The 19609-nt window shown below is 41.3% G+C and overlaps 1 protein-coding gene across 3 annotated transcripts in view; it reads left to right on the forward strand.

Moving 5' to 3' along the window:
* Window positions 1-1961: 1961 nt before the first annotated feature.
* Window positions 1962-19609, forward strand: part of LOC112646087 (CGRP receptor component) — a 36934-nt gene continuing 19286 nt past the window's right edge. The window contains exons 1-4 of one of the 3 annotated variants that reach the window (XM_049110779.1): window positions 1962-2188; window positions 11628-11664; window positions 12804-12944; window positions 15041-15135. In XM_049110779.1, coding sequence (XP_048966736.1) covers window positions 2181-2188; window positions 11628-11664; window positions 12804-12944; window positions 15041-15135 — 281 coding nt within the window. In that variant the 5' untranslated portion in view covers window positions 1962-2180. Of the gene's footprint in view, window positions 2189-10805; window positions 10890-11627; window positions 11665-12803; window positions 12945-15040; window positions 15136-19609 lie in introns of all 3 variants that reach the window. The other 2 variants (XM_025425724.3, XM_049110781.1) reach the window with 2 other exon arrangements.

Raw genomic sequence — 19609 nt, forward strand, 5'->3', positions numbered from 1 at the left:
CCTGCCCCTGCCCCTCTCCCAACCCTAAGCAATCACTAATCTACTCCCTGTCTTTATAGACTTGCCTATTTTGGACATTTCATAGAAATGGAATCATATTGGATTTGGTTTTTCATGTCTGGCTTCTTTCACTTGGCATGTATTTGAGGATCATCTGTGTTGTAGCAGGGTATCAGGGCTCCATTCCTTTTTATTGCTACAACACGTTTTATTAACCAATCCTTAGTCACTATTAACAATGTAATACACTCCCTGTGTTTGTTCAAATCGCCTGAGTTTGAGCCCCTACTGAGCAAGTTCCTAGATGACTGACTTTAGGTAAATCATAATCTCACCAAGCCTGCCTCAGTTTCCTCAAAAGTAAAATTTGAATAACAGAATCTACCCCATAGTCATAGTTGTACTGTCACAGTAATTAGCCTTTGCTGAGCACTTACTATGTGCCAGGCACTTTATAAAGATTACCAAACAGTGGGGCAGCCCCGGTGGCTCAGCGGTTTAGCGCCACCTCCAGCCCAGGGCGTGACCCTGGAGACCCAGGATCGAGGCCCACGTCAGGCTCCCTGCATGGAGCCTGCTTCTCCCTCTCTCTGTGTCTCTCATAAATAAATTCAAAAATCTTAAAAAAAAAAAAAAAAGATTACCAAATAGACCTGACTTACTAGGGAATTGTGGTTAGGAGATCTGCCACGATCAAACAGCCTCTGAGTAGGCGATGGAGGTGAACAGAACCACAGGCCACCTGACTGCCAACCCTGCACCATTAGCTATTAACGTAATAAAATAACAAACCATGTAGCAAGGGCCTTGCAAAGCAAATGAATTTAGCGAATAATAACTGATAAAACTATAAAAGAGCAGAAAAAAAAAGAAATTGACTTAACATCTAAAGTCTAACATTTGCTACTGTTAATATTTTCGCTATTTTCTTCCAGTCTTTTTTCTTTTATGATTATATTCATTTATTCATGAGAGACACAGAGAGAGGCGGAGAAGCAGGCTCCTCGCGGGGAGCCTGATGGGGGACTCGATCCCGGGACCCCAGGATCACGTCCTGGGCCGAAGGCAGAGGGTCAACCACTGAGCCACCCAGGCGTCCCATTTCTTGCAGTCTTTAATTTGTTAAATTATTATTCAAATAATCATTAACAAATATTATTTTCCGACATAGCAAAAATTCTAGAAGATAATGGACATCAAGCTTCCGCGTCTGTTCTCTCAAGACATATTTAGATTAGGTGGCTCTACCTCCTAGGACTTCGGGTATTTTCTTCCTGCTTATTATTTTCTTTAGATCACTAGAGTCCCACCAACCTCATTTCCTATCTTTTAAAAACCCTATCTTGAGCGTTTCCCCAGCCCACCCAGTGTGCTACCTCATCGCTCCCGGTCGCATACACACGCACATAGACTGTACGACTGCAACAGGACTTATCGATTCCTCATTGATCTCCCTGGGAAAAATCACTACACACCCATTCTTCTTCACGCATCTCATAATTCTCTGTGGATAAACTCCTACAAAGGCCGGAAGATCAGCGTCTGTGCTTGTCCCTAGGACTTTTTGTATCTTTGTTTGCCAAATAACTCTCCAGCAGGAACGCGGACCGGGAGGGGGGCGCCTGGGCGGCCGGGCTTTCTCACTCCTTGGCACGTTTTATCCAAGCACAACACAAGACAGCGCGCAGACGTGTACTCCCCGCCGACCTTTCAGGCTCGGAACGCAGGCGCAGCCAACACCCAGACCCGGAACCGAGCCGCCTCCCCGACTTCTGGGGTTCGCACGCCACTCAGGCCTGCTAACCCCATAGTCTCTCTGTTTATGCTTTGTATCACCTAGACCCGAAGACGGAGCCAAGCCCTGCCCGCCCCACTTTAACAGCCCTAAGCGCGGCAAAGCGCCGCGCACGGAGCGGCCCACCCCGGCGGAGGCCCCCCGGCTCCCGGCGTGCAGCGCGGCGATCCCGGCGTGCCCGGCGTCGATCCCGGCGTGCCCCGCGGCGATCCCGGCGTGCCCGGCGTCGATCCCGGCGTGCCCCGCGGCGATCCCGGCGTGCCCCGCGCTGCGCGGACTCGGCGGCGGGCTGCGCACCGCTGGCCCAGGAAGCCGCGTCGGCTGCGGCGGCGTGGTACGAGGCTGCGGGAGTGCTGGCGGCCGGAGGCGACGACGCGGGGTCGACATGGAAGTGTAAGTCGTCCGCGGCGCGTTCCTGGCTTTGCGTAGACGCACACGGCTGGGGACGGCTGGGCCGAGGGGACGGGGCACGGGGGCACGGGGCGGCACCTTACACAGGCTTGGGGGACAGGCTTGGGGCGGGACGCGGGGAAGAAGGGGACCCTCGCTCTGCTCGCTCGAGACCTTCGTCCCTACTCCCGCCCAGTGCCTGCGGCCCGGGGCCCAATGCGACGAGACCTGGCGGCCTTGCGGTGTGCCTGCTCCCCCCACCCTCATCTCCTAGCGTGCCCTGGGTCGCCGTGGGGACGTCACCCGGCGTCCCAGCGGGGACCTCGAAAGTGTTAAGCCCCGAGTCTGCCCTGGAATTACTTGCAGAAGAGATGGATACGTGCTGGGGTAGAGCTTGGCCTACCTTGGGGAAGAGGTGCTGTCCGAGTTTGTTGAGCAGTTCGCCTTGCTAGGGCAGGGCCAGGTTTTCTGGGAAGAAGGAGGTGCTTGAGGCGGGACGGGGACCGCAGAAACAGAAACAGCCCGTGTCTGTGATGTTTGCTTAGTACCACGTGCGGATGGAACTTTTTCAGCTGCTCCGCGTGTGGGTTGTTTTTTTTTTTTTTTAAGATTTTTTTATTTATGATAGAGAGAGAGAGAGAGAGAGGCAGAGACACAGGAGGAGGGAGAAGCAGGCTCCATGCACCGGGAGCCCGACGTGGGATTCGATCCGGGGTCTCCAGGATCACACCCTGGGCAGAAGGCGGCGCTAAACTGCTGAGCCACCCAGGGATCCCCCGCGTGTGGGTTTTATGTAGCCGACGTTAACTTGCAGGCGTACCTGTATTGTGTTCTCATCGACGTTGGTTACTCACATTTTCTTTTGTGTTCTCTTGCCTCTTTAATGGTCTGTTATTTTTCAGATTTTAAAGACACACAATGTATATATATGTAACTGAAACGAAAACATCATGAAACAATACTTTTACTATATTGTAAAATATAGTGTATTGCAGTATACTCATATTGTCTCTTATTAAAAAAGAATGCTGACCCACTAAATTATTTTGTAGTCCATTAATGGGGTTTAATCCACGACTTTAAAAACATTTAGATGTATTTATTACTCTAGCCCAAGCTGTTATTATTACCCATTTTTCCTCTTTACAAAAGCATTTCCTATCATTATACGATTCTGCTTTAATTTATACATCTTAAAAACTCCCTTGTCCCCACACTCATGTCCACTTACTGCTCCATTTCTGCTTCCTCTCACAACAAAACTGCTTGGAAGTGTTGTTTATCCCCTCAGTCTCAATCATTCTGTTGGGCTTTCATCCTCACTTGCTCGTAGCCAAAAGGCCGAAAAGCCATAAGCTTTCATCCTCACTAGTCTACAGAAATGGATTTTTGTGATTACCTGAGCCCTCTGACTTGTCAAATTCAAAGGTTGATTTTCTGGCCTCAATGTTCTTGATCTCAGCAACAGTTGATACAGAAACTCAGGTGTCAACTCTGCTTAAAACAAAAAACTCTAGAAGGTCTTTTGGCTTTGTGACACGCTGTCTGCATTTTCCTCTACGTCAAGGACTATTTCTCAGTCTCCTTTCCTGGTTTGCCCCTCCTCTCCTCCCTTGCTTGGCTTCTAAATGTTGAGGTGTCCTAGGGCTCAGTCTTGGGACCCTTTCTGTCCACACCCTCTCCCATGGTCATTTTACCCATTTTACTGAGATATCAGTTATGCTGATAACTCCCAAAAGTGTAGCCCTTCTCTCTCATCATCCATCCAATTGCTTAGTCCAAAAATCTAGCTCTCCTTCCTTATCTCTAAATCCAGTCCATCAGCCAGTCATGTCATTTCCACCTTCAATATATTTTGTGTACAGCTATTTTTCATTATCTCCATTGCTAACTCTGTAGTCTGTCATCTCTGGTCCAAATTAAGCAGTAGCCTTTGGCTTCCACTCTGGTCCTCCCTCCATTCTGTTTCCAGTCAGCAGCTGGAATGATCTTAAAATATTAATTGGATAACTCACCCCCTGTATAAAACCCTTCATTGACTTTCTGTTCTACTAAAAGGAAATCCACATTACTTACTTGAACCTACATGATTCTATATAACCTCATCTACTCACCAACCCTCTCTCATGTTACAATTCCCACCTCCCAAACACTGGCAGTCAAGTAGTTTCTGTAATCTTCCAAGGTCTTCAGGACCTTTGCATTGCTGTTCCCTCTGCCTGGTATACTTTTCTCAGTCCTGCTCCCTCTTTATCTTTTTGATAGCTCAGGTTGAGTGTTGCTTTTCCATTTCAGTCAGTCCAAAAAGAGTCCTCCTCTTATCTCTTAGTATAATTTATTTTTCCTTTGAATAATTAAAGTTGTAATAATAGATGTATATTTACTTGTTTAGTGCCTTGTCTCCCTCTTGTCTCGCTCATGAGAAAGTTCCATGAAGGCAAGGACTGCTGTCTTTTCACCTAGTATTTAGCACTGCATTTGGCACACATTAGGAATTCAGCAGAGGGTTGTTGAAATAATATAACAATACTTCATTAATTTAACAAATTAACTAAAAATTAATATAATTGAATTAGCTAGTTTACTAATTGCTGGGCATGTAGATTTTCTGATTTTCCTAAGTAAAATTATTTGAATCAAGAGTTTTTTCTTCTGTAGCAACCTGTCCATTCTTCCAAGGAGTTGGTGACTTATTAAAGAGGGACGCCTGGGTGGCTCATTGGTTGAGATCTGCCTTTGGCTCAGGGCATGATCCCAGGGTACTGGGATCAAGTCCCACATCGGGCTTCCTGCATGGAGCCTGCTTCTCCCTCTGCCTATGTCTCTGCCTCTCTCTGTGTCTCTTGTGAATAAATAAATAAAATCTTTTTTAAAAAATCAAGAATTTTGCTGCTAGCAGTTTATGGGAAAGTGAGCTTTCTTTAGGAATGTCATTTGAGAGTGGAAGGACCCCTGGAATGGAAAGGTCTGGAGGCCTAACTTCTAGTTCCTTACTGGCCTCCAAAATGAGATGTGATCCTTGGCAGTGTGGTCCTGAGGATCTTCAGCAGAACCCTGTTTCTCTGAGAGGACAAACAATGCTCTTTCAGGCATTCCTAGGACCTGGGAGGAGGAAGCATGAAAGGAAAACTTCTTTTGAGTTTTTACTGCTTTTTTTCTTCAGTCACTGAGTAAATACCTGTTGAGTGAATAATACATATACAAATATACTAGAAATTTTTTAAAGGTGAGGAATATTTATACTTCATTTCATTAAGTGATAGAATTTTAAAAAATAACTTTTTGACTGTCATTTGGAAATTTTCCTCAGGCAAAAGGATACAAGATATAGGAAAATTAGGTATTTGTTTACATATAAGGTATTTGCTATTTGGCTAACTTTGTCTAATGTTTTAGGATTATTTATATACCTGGAAAGCTTTCATTCACTCTTTTCTTTTAAAATTTTTTATTTATTTATTTTAGAGAGATTATGTGCATATGCAAGCAGAGGGGAAGGGTTGAAAGAGGAGAGAATCTCCAGCATACTCCATGCTGAACTCGGAGCCTGGCATGGAGTTCAGTCCCAGGATTTTGAGATTATGACCTGAGCTGAAACCAGGAGTCAGATGCTTACCTGACTGGGCCCCCCATGCACCCCTGTGTTTTACTCTTTTATTTATTTTTAAGATTTTATTTATTCGTGAGAGAGGCAGAGACATAAGCAGAGGGAGAAGCAGGCTCCCTGCGGGGAGCCTGATGCAGGACTCGATCCCAGGACCCTGGGATCACACCCTGAACCAAAGGCAGATGCTCAACCACTGAGCCACCCAGGCATCCCTACTCTTTAATTCTTGAACTTAAGATACATAATTAGGGAGAAAGGATTATTTATGTTCTGTATCATTTTATTGAAATCTTGTCAGAATTTCCTTCATTTTACAGCGAGAAATACTAGGATTTAAAGTTAGCTAATAGGTCCTATAAACAGTTGGGTAACAGGACTGGAGAGAGGATACTTGTTTGCTAGCTCCTAGGAGAATGCTACAGATTACGTTTATTGACTTTGAAATCTGCCCAGTTTTCTTGTACTGGAGTTTATTAGTTTTGCAGAACATGACTTGAATCAATAATATAGGTTGAACATAGAATTTGAGCAGTTCTGTTCGTCATTGCACACGTAAGCTAATTGTGTTGCAATTAAAAGGTGCTGTTTGCATGTGTATATGTGTTTCTAAAGAAAATCAGCCAGTAGATCATTTTGTTCTGTTTATTCAGAATTCAGTTTTCCAAAGTAGTTGTTTACATCCATTAAATTGACTCAGCAAGTTGAGCAAAATTCACAGGTTGTATTTCAAATAGCAAGTCAACTTCAGTCAATTCATTACTTAAGGAAATTAAGTGACTGTCTACGTGTAAATATAGATTTAAACATCTTTTTTTTTTTTTAAGATTTTATTTATTCATGAGAGAGAGAGAGAGGCAGAGGCACAGGCAGAGGGAGAAGCAGGCTTCATGCAGGGAGCCCGACGTGGGACTCGATCCCAGGTCTCCAGGATCATGCCCTGGGCCGAAGGTGACACTAAACCGCTGAGCCACCGGGGCTACCCAAGATTTAAACATCTTTAAACATCACTTGGAATATTTGCTTTAAACACCTGTAATTGGGGGGATCCCTGGGTGGCGCAGCGGTTTGGCGCCTGCCTTTGGCCCAGGGCGCGATCCTGGAGACCCGGGATCGAATCCCACGTCGGGCTCCCAGTGCATGGAGCCTGCTTCTCTCTCTGCCTGTGTCTCTGCCTCTCTCTCTCTCTCTCTCTCTCTCTCTGTATGACTATCATAAATTTAAAAAAAAATTAAAAAAAAAAAAACACACCTGTAATTGGGGATCCCTGGGTGGTGCAGCAGTTTAGCGCCTGCCTTTGGCCCAGGGCGTGATCCTGGAGACCCAGGATCGAATCCCACGTTGGGCTCCCTGCATGGAGCCTGCTTCTCCCTCTGCCTGTGTCTCTGCCTCTCTGTCTCTCTCTCTCTGTGTGACTATCATAAATTAAAAAAAAAAACAAAAAAAACCCTGTAATTAAAATCAGTACTATTCTGAGTCCTATAGGAGAATATGAAGATCTGTGTAGGTAGACAGTTTGTAGAAGTTTAAATGCTTGTGAATGTGTTACATGATACCGAAGTGCAAACTATATATAGAGCAGACAATTCCTGCTCAGTAGGAACAACAGCTTATAAATATGTAATTGACAGATTATACTCATGCTAAAGAAAAACACTGAAGGAAATTGTACTTTATGTCTTCAATTATAAGTTATTCAGATGTCTTATTTTAACCTTATGGAATTCTTTAGTTTTACATTTCCATTTTTCTCAACTTTTTATTTATTTTAATATTTTTAAGATTTATTTTTATTCATTTATGATAGACATAGAGAGAGGCAGAGGGAGAAGCAGGCTCCATGCCAGGAACCCGACGCGGGACTCGATCCCGGGACTCCAGGATCACGCCCTGGGCCAAAGGCAGGCGCAAAACTGCTGAGCCACCCAGGGATCCCCTTTCTCAACTTTTTATTTTTTATTTTTTGTTTTTATTTTTATTTTTTTAAAGATTTTATTTATTATTCATAGAGACAGAAAGAGATCAACTTTTTAACTTGAAAAATTACAAACCTTTAGAACAGCTGCAAAAAGAGCACAAGTTCCTTTATACCCTCTAGTTAGAGTCACCATTTGTTAACATTTTGATATGCTTGCCTCATCTTAAACATGTATACATCCTCTCTCCATACACTATTGAATCATTTCATTTCAGAGTTGTAGATACCATGTCATTTTACCTAGTCTTAAAAATATATTCTATTTAACTGCAATACCATTGTCACACCCAGAGAATTTAGCAATGAGGTACCAATATTATTAAAATACAAAATTTCTCCAATTGAAGTGTCGTTTTTGCTAGATTTTTTTTAACCACTGATTCAGGATCCATCCAAGAATCATACATTTTTAGTCCTACAACTTTTATTGTCATAGTTCTTTATCTCTTTTACTCAGATTCCTAGCCTGTTTTTTGACATTGACATTGTTGCAAATGACATTGATAGTTGAAGAATCTAAACTTTGATTTGTCTGGTTATATCCTCCTGGCTAGATTCAAATTAGACATTCTTTAATAGGATTGCTCTAAGGGATGTGTCTTACTGCATCACATCATCATCAGTGCTGTTAAATGAGATCACTTGATTAAGTTGGTGCCTGTGCAATCTTACCATATCCTATTCCCAGCAACCTGTCACTTAGTGGTGGTTATAGTAGGATAAAAGCTGTCTTAAAAATGTTTCTCCATATGCACAGTTCATTTAGAAACTGAAATGAGCATAGTTCATTTCATAAAAGGTAGATCTTATTTCTATTGACATTTTATTAAATAAAGGAAAGTCTGGCATATTTTGGGACTTATTCCATTAGTATTTACTGAGTAAAAAAACAAACAAACAAAAAAAAAACTATCCTATAAAAGAATAAACCAGCTTCTGCCAGCCAGAATCTGCAAGATGTGATACTTGTTTAAGCATCCATTGTTCTCCTGGACCCAAAACACAGGTTCAGTAAACCCAAAGTGTTTCATCTTTGTATATTGCTTCTAGTAAAGATAGATGATGCTCTTTGGATTCTTGCATTAACAGTATTGGCTTGGGCAGTGGGGCAATAACTTGGAATAGCCAAGGACAAATTTTCCCAAGGCATAGAGTATTCTCCATGACAGATCTGGAAATGAAGTTGTAACAATGGCACCTGGGATGGATCTCTTAGCTTTGAGGGAAAATAACATTTGTATTATTTTTCCAGTCTGCTCAGGGAAGGGATCTCTTAGTTACATTGTATTTTAGGGCACACAGGGAGTTTTAACTCAATTTTAAGCAAAGATAGGAAGAAGCCTTGTGGACTGACTTCCTAATTAAGTAGGCAAAGATGACATGTGGTTTGATTTGTCCTTTTCAATTTTAAATGAACCATATCATATACAGTAATTATACTAATTATGCATTGTCCTTCCTGTGTTAGCTTCCTTTTAAATATGATGTTCCCTGACCTGTATGCAATTGTGGTTATTTGGGCAAAGCAACACTTGTGAAATCCTAGCTATTTGTTGAATGTCTAATAGCATTTGGTAAGCTTCACATGTTGATTTGATTAGAGTGCTGACATCACTGTGCTGCAGACCAAAGGCCTAGGTCAGATCCTTGTGTTAACCACTTGCTTTTTTTTGCTTTATTGATTGCTTAGGAAAGTCACCCATGTATTTGGCCCATGTTTTTGAAATTTTGTGTCAGCATCTTCATCATATAGTCCTGCTCCTGGTTTAGGAACATACAGTAGTCTTATTACACATTGTGTCAAGTCCAGAGGGCTTCCTAAATTTTTGGAAATCTGCATTACCACTTTCCATTTGTCCAATCTAGTCTCATTTTTCACAGTTCCGTAGTTATCTTCTGCTTCAGTGAGGCTTCTTACTGTGTGACTCTAAGCAAATTTTTAAATCTCTGAGCCTCAGTTTTATCATTTATAAAGACGAAATCATAATAGTTCCTACTTCACAGGGTTTTTTTTTTTTTTTTTAAGATTTTATTTATTTATTCATGAGAGAGAGAGAGCGAGAGAGACAGGCAGAGACGTAGGTAGAGGGAGAAGTAGACTCCATGCAGGGAGCCCAATGCGGGACTCGATCCCGGGACTCGAGGATCGCGCCCTGGGCCAAAGGCAGGCGCCAAACCACTGAGCCACCCAGGAATCCCCCACAGGGTTTTTTTTAATGAGAATTCAGTGAGGTGGTATCTTTAATGAATAATGGCCTCCTCCATTAAGGTAGATCTTAATAAGTACCAAGAACAATGCTACACTTAAAATTTGTTGTCTTGTTTCATCCTCATAACAGCTTTATGAGGTAGGAAGAAGTTATGGTAATAACACAGATAGTAATAATAAATGGTGTTTATTGAGTACTTACTGTGTTCTAGTACTTTACATCTTTTAGTTTGATCCTGTAAATATGGGACGCCTGGGTGGCTCAGTGGTTGAGTGTCTGCCTTCGGTTCAGGGCATGATCCTGGGGCCCCGGGATCGAGTTCCACATTGGGCTCCTTGCGTGGAGCCTGCTTCTCCTTCTGCCTATGTCTCTGCCTCTCTGTGTGTGTCTTTCATGAATAAATAAGTAAAATCTTTTTTAAAAATCCTGTAAGTAATCTTAGATCTTACTTTGTCATTTTATGGATGAGGAAATTTAAGAGCAGAAAGGCTAAGTAACTTGCCTAAATTCACAGAGCCCTAATGTTTGGTGGAGCTGGGTTGAGAATCCAGGCTACATGTCTAGGTGCTGTTTTATCCCCATTTTTTGTTTTGAATGGAGAAGCTTAGGGGGGCTTAATAAACTCACCAGGACTCCTGTACCTTATAAGTGGCAGAGCTAGAATATGAACCCAGATTTGTCTGATTTCATAACTCTTAATTATCACACTATACTGCTCTATTAAAAATACTTATGTAGTATTGTAGAGGGGCTTGATTATACTTTAATACAAGTCACATTGCTATGCTCACTCATACATGAAAGATGACATTTTTGCCTTCATTGCAGGGGTACCACGTTTTGACCGCTGCTTGACACGTGAACTTTATCTGTTGAATTGATATAGAAGATGAACACCTTTGTGGATATCTAGTAGGATTCCTGATGTTGCTGGAATTCCCTGTTGTGGTCTTAATGATCCCATTTCTGGTGATTTAGCAGGATGACTTGCCTGCCCAAGATGTTAATAACTGATGGGAGGCAGATAGTACTGGGGCAAGGACATGGCTGTGGGATAAGACTGCACTGTTTCTCCAGTTAATTCTAGCACCCTCGCTGTTTAGTGACACCCCTTCCTTACCGTCTGGTTTTGCCCCATGTTCTTCCTGTAAGTAACTTCTCCCAGATGACTGACCTGACTTCTGCCTATCTAGACTAAGGATGAGTATATAGTATTTTGTTCACCTACTTAGTAATGAATGTGTGATATACTATGGCTGTGAAGAGGGAAGGTTGCTCTGAAATTGTCTGTTGCCAGCTAAACAAATAGGACTTAGGACATTTCTCAGTTTTAGGTTGTAGTCCCTAAATTCCTGAACTTGTTTTTTTTGTGTGTTTTGTTTTGTTTTAAGATTTTACTTATTCATGAGAGACACAGAGAGGGGCAGAGACTTAGGCAGAGGGAGAAGCAGGCTCCATGCAGGGAGCCCAATGTAGGACTCAATTCTGGGACTCCAGGATCATGACCTGAGCCGAAGGCAGGCACTTAACCCCTGAGCCACCCAGATGTCCCTTGTTTACTGAATCTTGATACGGGAAGTATTTTACAGATATTTAATTTCAACAAAGGAATGGGAGCCCAGACTGATGAATATTTCCTTTATTTTGCAGGAAGGATGCCAATTCTGCGCTGCTCAGTAACTATGAGGTAAATAGCTTTGAAGTAAACTATTGGATTTTCCTCTCTGATAGTTTGCCCTTTGCTTCTGAAGATTATTGAATTAATTTTAGTTAAAATGACTGAATTCATTGGATTTTCCACTTTAAAATAGGACAGATGACACCATCTGGTGGACTTTGGAATTATAAGCTTGGTAAATTATACATAGTAATTCAGGAAAGCTGGGAAGACTTTAGTTTATAGTAGGCAATCTTCCCCAAATCCTAGATATTTTAGATCTTCATTTGATATTCCTTCATGGGATAGAAACATGTGTTTTGGAACTGTTTCTTTCTTTTTTTTAAATTTTTTTAAGATTTATTTATTTATTCATGAGAGAGAGACAGAGACACAGAGGGAGAAGCCGGCTCCTCGCAGGGAACTTGATATGGGACTCGATCCTGGGACGGGGATCACTCCCCGAGCCAAAGGCAGATGCTCAACCACTGAGCCAACCAGATGTCCCTCTTGTTTCTTATCTTATGGAAGAGCTTTCAGCTTTTCACTGTTCAGTATGATGTTAGCTGAGGACTTATCATATATGGCCTTTACACATTGAGGTATGTTCCCTCTAAACCCAGTTTGTTGAGAGTTTTTATCATAAATGGGTGTTGAATTTTGGAAAATTCTGTCTACCTCTATTGAGATGATCATATTTTAGGAAGATTTACTTTCAAATACTCAATATATGGGATGACTGGGTTGCTCAGTGGTTGAGCATCTGCCTTTGGCTCAGGGAGTGATCTTGGCATCCTGGGATCAAGTCCTGCATTGGGATCCCCATGGGGAGCCTGCTTCTCCCTCTGCCTATGTCTCTGTGTCTCTCATGAATAAATAAATAAAATCTTTAAAAAAAACCCTCAATATATGTTTGAGATCAGGGGAGATATATTGATAAGGAAACATTTGAAATATTTTCAGTAAACTAATGGATTTGGATTATCAACTTAGATAAAAAGAATTTTTAAAATGTCAGCTGCATCTCAGACTAATATTTGCTCTAATGCAAGAGTAAGGGAGAGGGTTTGTGAAAGAAAAGAGGTACTATACTAGTTATCCTTCAAAATCATTGACCTTGAAAAAGATTTATCAAATTTATTCATAAAAATATTTTATTACTTCCTTAGGTGTTCCAGTTACTGACTGATCTGAAAGAGCAAAGGAAAGAAAGTGGAAAGAACAAACACAGTTCTGGGCAACAGAACTTGAATACTATCACCTATGAAGTAAGCCTATGCTACTGGAGAGGCTACCCAACTACCACTGAGGTTGGCTTATTCTGCAGATGACTAGCCACCAAATCATGACTACCTCTTACTTGATTTGAGTGGTTTTACTGTAACCCAGTTTTTATTCTGTTTATACAAGTGGAGGGAGTTTATCCAATGGTGAGGGTTAGCTAATGTTAAAGTTAGAAGGAATAGTCAAAAGACTGCCCTGAATTCTAACACTTTCCCCTTCTCTTAGTTTTCCCTGATGTTACCGTCTCCCATAAACATGGCACAATTATCAAAACTAAGCAATTACAGAAAGAGTTTATTCAGATTTTCTCAGTTTCTATGCCCTTTTTCTGTTCAAGGGTACAGGGTGTTTTATTCAGTTACCATGGCTGGCTCCTTAATATCCTCTTATCTCTAGCAGGTCTTTAGGCTTTTCTCATCTTCCATGCATTACCTTGACACTTCTGAAGAGTAATAGTCAAGTATTTTGTAGAATGTCCCTCAGTTTTGGTTGTTTTGTTTTGTTTTGTTTTAATGTTTTCTCATGACCAGACTGAAGTTAGGCTTTTGGGAAGGAATGCTACAGAAAGGATGTATCCTTGTCATTGTGTAGTACAGGGTATATGATATCAGTGTCTTACTGATGCTGTTCACTCTGATTACTTGCTTAAGGTGGTATCTGGCCTCTCTGCTGTAAAGTTACTGGTTTTCCACTTCCACTTTGTATTAGTTAGAAAGGAATTGTCAAGTCCAGTCCATTCAAAGGACTCCTTCATCTCCTGAAGGAAGGATATCAAAAAATCTGAGGACTTTTTAAAAAAATTTTATTTATTCATGAGAGAGGCAGAGACAAAGGCAGAGGGAGAAGCAAGCTCCCTGGGATCCCTGGGTGGCGCCAGCGGTTTGGCGCCTGCCTTTGGCCCAGGGCGCGATCCTGGAGACCCGGGATCGAATCCCACGTCGGGCTCCCGGTGCATGGAGCCTGCTTCTCCCTCTGCCTGTGTCTCTGCCTCTCTCTCTCTCTCTCTCTCTCTCTCTCTGTGTGTGACTATCATAAATAATAAATAAAAAAATAAAAAAAAAAATAAAAAAAAAAGAAGCAAGCTCCCTGCAGGGAGCCTGATGTAGAACTCAATCCCAAGACCCCAGGATCACGACCTGTGCCAAAGGCAGACATTCAACCACACTGAGCCACCCGGGTACCCCTGAGGACATATATTAAAACCATCACCCAAGAATCAATCAATCAGTCCATCACAGTAATTAATAGATATTTTGGGGAAGATGCTTTGAGGCTATGCATAATATATTCTACTTAAAGCTTTTGCCCATTAATTTTAGTACTCATTAGTATGTCTTTCCTGCAGTAATTATTACTGTGGTTCAGTTGCCTAAGATTGATTGATTTCCCTCATTCCTTCCACATTCTTCTGTAAGAAAACACTTGATCCTTCTCATCCTTTTATTTATTTACTTATATCCATATGGACTTGTGACTATTCTTTGGGTTCCCTGTCTTTTAAAAAATTGTCTGAAATATAACACAATTGTCAGCTTGAGTGTTTTTTTTAAGATCAGAAAAGCTTGGGATCCCTGGGTGGCGCAGCGGTTTAGCGCCTGCCTTTGGCCCAGGGCGCGATCCTGGAGACCCGGGATCGGATCCCATGTCGGGCTCCCGGTGCATGGAGCCTGCTTCTCCCTCTGCCTATGTCTCTGCCTCTCTCTCTCTCTCTCTCTCTGTGTGTGTGTGTGTGTGTGTGTGTGTGTGTGTGTGAGACTATCATAAATAAATAAAAACTTTAAAAAAAAAGAAAAAAAGATCAGAAAAGCTTGCTTTTTTTTTTTTTTTTTAAGATTTTATTTATTATTCATGAGAGACAGAGAGAGAGAGGCAGGGATATAGGCAGAGGGAGAAACAGGCTCCATGCAGAGAGCCTGATGTGGGGCTCAGTTCCATGACCCTGAGATCATGGCCTGAGCTGGAATCAAGAGTCAGATGCTCAACTGACTGAGCCACCCAGACACCCCTTTATAGATTTTGAAATAAAATTTTAGAATACTAAGTTATAGCCATTGTCTTCCCTTTTTCTCATTCAAGTTTTGTTTATCTTATGCTTGTTTTTTCTTTTTTTTGGGGGGGGTAGACATTAAAATATATATCAAAAACACCATGCAGGCACCAGACTCCTGAGATTGTCAGAGAATTTCTCACAGCAATGAAAAGCCACAAGTTGACCAAGTAAGTAAAAATTATTTTTTTAATTTTTAATTTAAATTCAGTGTAGTTAATGTACAGTGTATTATTAGTTTCAGGGGCAGAATTCAGTGATTCATCAGTTGCATATAATACCCAGTGCTCATTACATCATGTGCTCTCCTTAATGCCCATCACCCAGTCACCCCATCTCCCTACCCACCTTCCCTCCAATCACTCTCCATTTGTTTTCTAGAGTTAAGAGTCTGTTACCATCTGCTTCCCCCTCTGTTTTTATCTTTATTTTTCCTTCCCTTGCCCTTATGTTCATCTGTTTTGTTTCTTAAATTCCACACAAGAGTGAAATCATATGATTTATGTCACTTAGCATTAGCATAATACCCTCTAGTTCCATCCATGTCGTTGCACATGGCAAGATTTCATTCCTTTTGATGGCTGTGTAATACTCCTGTATGTGTGTGTGTGTGTGTACACAGATCTTTATCCATTCATCTGTCAGTGGACATCTGGGCTCTTTCCATATTTTGGCTATCATGGACTGCTATAAACGGGGATGAATGTGCCCCTTTAAATCACTGTAGTAAAAATTATTTTTAGTCAGAAAAATATGTGACACATAATGAAAATGACACTATATGAAAACCATCCTCAGGAGTGCTATGTTTCTATTTAGTTGAATTTTGAATTATAATTGACACACAGTGCTCTTTTAAAGTAGGATCATGGTATCGTGGACAAGAGAACTGAGACTCAGACATGAGGATCCTCCTAGAGCCAGAAACAGAATTTAATGGGGTTTTTCTTTTTTTAAGATTTTATTTATTTATTCATGAGAGACACACACAGAGAGAGGCAGAGACATAGAGAGAGAAGCAGGCTCCTCGCAGAGAGCCCGATGTGGGACACGATCTCTGGACCCGGGATCATGCCCTGCTGAAGCAGACACTCAACTGCTGAGCCACCCAGGCATTCCTAATGGGATTTTTAAATCTCAAAATCTCTTTTTTTTGTTTTGTTTTGTTTTGTTTTAGTCCTAGTTCTCTGACCTACCCCATAACCATTTACAGCATGAGTGCCAAATTTGCTGAAAATGGGGTTCATAAACTAAAGTGTTTTTATAAAGTTGGCTAGTTAAGTCATTTGACATTTGTGTTTACTTGGGGCAAAAATGGCTTGATAATACTGTTTTCTCTTTTAGAGCTCGATTACTTTTCCTAGTGATTTTCTTGAAAAAGTTAAGATTGTAGGAATTAAAAACATCATTAATAATTAGAGGGACACCTGGGTGGCTCAGTCAGTTAAGTGTCTGCCTTTGGTTCAGGTCATAATCCCAGGGTCCTGGCATCGAGCCCCACTGAGCAGGGAGTCTGCTTCTCCCTCTGCCCTTCCCCCTGCTTGTGTGCTCTCTATCTCTGTCAAATAAATAAATAAAATCTTAAAAAAAAAAAAAAAAAGAATTAGATTAAGAGTTTACATAAGAACAGCACTGGCTCTCTTTTAGAATTAATACCAGAAAAAAAATAGAATTAATACCAGAGCTGATAAATCCCAAAAGCTTCAGTCATTCATTCAGGATAATTAATAATTTTCTTTTGAAGGAAACATTGGTGTTATTTCAGACACAGAACTGATACACTATGAGTAAACTAAGTGTACTTCTCTTGCCTCTCTTGTCCAGATGAACTCTGAAGGCAAACATCTTTCAAATGTGTGTTTACATATGTGTGTATATATATATATATATATATACACTTTATATTTTTTACTTGTGGTAAATTTTATCTTAACCACTTCTAAGTGTATAATTCATTAGTGTTAAATATATTCACATGCTGTACAACTAATACCCAGAAGTGTTTAATCTGGCAAAACTGAAACTAGCAATTAAACCAATCCCATTTCCCCCTCATCCCAGCCCCTGACAGCCACCATTCTATTTTCTGTTTGTATGAATTTGACTACTCAATCTCCTGATTGGTGACATCACAACCTGAGCCAAAATTAAGAGTCAGATGCTTGGAACTCCTGGGTGGCTCAGTGGTTGGGCGTCTGCCTTTGGCTCAGGGTGTGATCCCGCAGTCCCAGGATCAGGTCCCACATCCGGCTCCTTGCATGGAGCCTGCTTCTCCCTCTGCCTGTGTCTCTGCCTCTCTCCATATGTGTGTGTCTCATGAATAAATAAATAAAATCTTAAAAAAAAAAAGATGCTTAATTGACTGAACCACCCATGCACCCCTCATTGTGGTTAATAATGAGCATTTTTTTGTTCTTATTTCTTTATCTTCTTGGATGGAGTGTCTTTAAATATTTTGCCTACTAATTTTTTTGCAACTTTTTTTTACATTTTTAAATTTAAATTTGATTTGCCTTTGCCTATTTTTTTTTTTTTTTGCATAATTTTAAGAATTCTTTGTATATTCTGGATGTAAGTCCTTGGTTTAGTATGTAATTTGTAGATGTTTTTTCTCCAGTTTGTGGTTTGTTTTTTCATTCTCTTTTTTTAAGATTTTTATTTATTTGAGGGGGTGGGGGAGAGGGAGAAATAGACTCCTCACTGAGCAGGAAGCCCAGCGCTGGGCTCTTTCCCAGGACCCCAAGATCATGACCTGAGACCTGAGCTAAAGGCAGACGCCCAACCACTAAACCACCCGCTTGCCACTGTCTTCATTCTCTTAACACTTTCTCAGAGCAGAAGGTTTTAATGGAGTCAAATTTATCTTTTCTTTTTTCTCTTATGCATCCTGCCTTTGACCCTTTGTGTAAAGATTCGGCCATATCCAAAGTTAATAAAGATTTTTCTCGTATATTTTCTTCTAGAAATAATCCATTTAGAGTTGATTTTGAAGGTATGTTGTGAGATATGGGTTGAGATTCAGCATGTGTATAGATTTCAAAGTGTTTCAGTACCATTTGTTGAAAAGACCATCCTCTCTTTCTTGAATTGCCTTTGCAGTTTTATAAGAAATCTGTTGATTCTGTTACTTCATTCTACATTCTGTTCCTTTGATCAGTGTGTCTTTTTCTCCCTGTACTACATTGTCTTGATCACTGCGGCTTTGTAGTAGGTGTGAAATCAAATTGTGTAAGTTCTTCAACTTTGTTCTTTTTCAAAATTGTTTTGACTTTTCCAGTTCCTTTTGCCTTTTTATATACATTATTAAAAAGATTTATTTATTTATTTATTTTAGAGAGCAAGAGTGAGCAGGGGCACAGGAAGAGGAGAGGGAGAGAAAGACTTTCCAGCAGACTCTGTTTAGCAAGGAGCCTGATGATGGGACTCAGTCCCACAACCCTGAGATTATGACCTGAGCCGAAACAAGAGTCACATGCCTTTTTTTTTTTTTTTTAAGATTTTATTTATTTTTTCATGAGAGACACAGAGTGAGAGAGGCAGAGACCTAGTCAGAGGGAGTAGCAGCCTCCCCACAAGGAGCCCGACACGGGACTCGATTCTGGATCCTGGGATCAGGACCTGAGCCAAAGGCAACGCCTGATCACTGAGCCATCCAGGCGTCCCAGGAGTCTGATGCTTAACTGACTGAGCCACCCAGGCACCCTTTATTATAAATTTTTTTTTTTTAATTTTTATTTATTCATGATAGGCACACAGTGAGAGAGAGAGGCAGAGACACAGGCAGAGGGAGAAGCAGGCTCCATGCACCGGGAGCCTGACGTGGGATTCGATCCCGGATCTCCAGGATCGCGCCCTGGGCCAAAGGCAGGCGCCAAACCGCTGCGCCACCCAGGGATCCCTATTATAAATTTTTTAATCAGCATCTAGAACAGATCCTGCCATTTGGGATTTTACTACATCTATAGATCAGTTTTTGGGGAGAATGGATACCTTATCAATATCAAATCTTCCGATCCATGAAAACAGTGTATCTCTCCACTTCGTTAGGACTTTAATTTCTTTTATCACTATTTTTGTAGATCAGCCTGCAGCTTCTGCATGATTTATTGATTTATTCTTGTTATGCCCAAGATTGCGAATCCGAGAAACCACAAGGAGCTGACACCGATGCAAACACACGAGGGTTTATTTACAAGCTCGAGCTTGGGTCCAAGTATACCCGATACAGCGGAGCAGGGACTTGGACCCCCAAGGGGGTTACAGCTGGGGTTTTTTTGGGCTGGTCTAGGAGATCTTCAGAAGGGGTGGAGGAATTTTTTCCATTCCAATATGGGGGAAAGGGTCGGGGAGTTTCTTAAGATCTGATACGGGATTCTCTGCCGAGGGCATTCTGAGCTTTATTGTCTTTCCGATACGGGATTCCCTGCCTAGGACATTCTGCAGTTTTTCCTATAAAGTTCAGCTCTTATTCCCAGGGGCCTAAGATGGCTGTACTTGTGCTAATGCTAAACTTGAGGTGGAATGGCCTTAATTTTTCTCAGCCTCCACAATTCTATAAATTTAATAAATTTTGGTGCTATTGTAAAAAAATACTTTTTTAGTATGTTCCTTATGATTTTTCTTTGAAGACAATCATGGTATTTG

The sequence above is a fragment of the Canis lupus genome, chromosome 6 (genome assembly GCF_003254725.2).
Source record: "Canis lupus dingo isolate Sandy chromosome 6, ASM325472v2, whole genome shotgun sequence".
NCBI classification, from domain to species: Eukaryota; Metazoa; Chordata; class Mammalia; order Carnivora; family Canidae; genus Canis; species Canis lupus.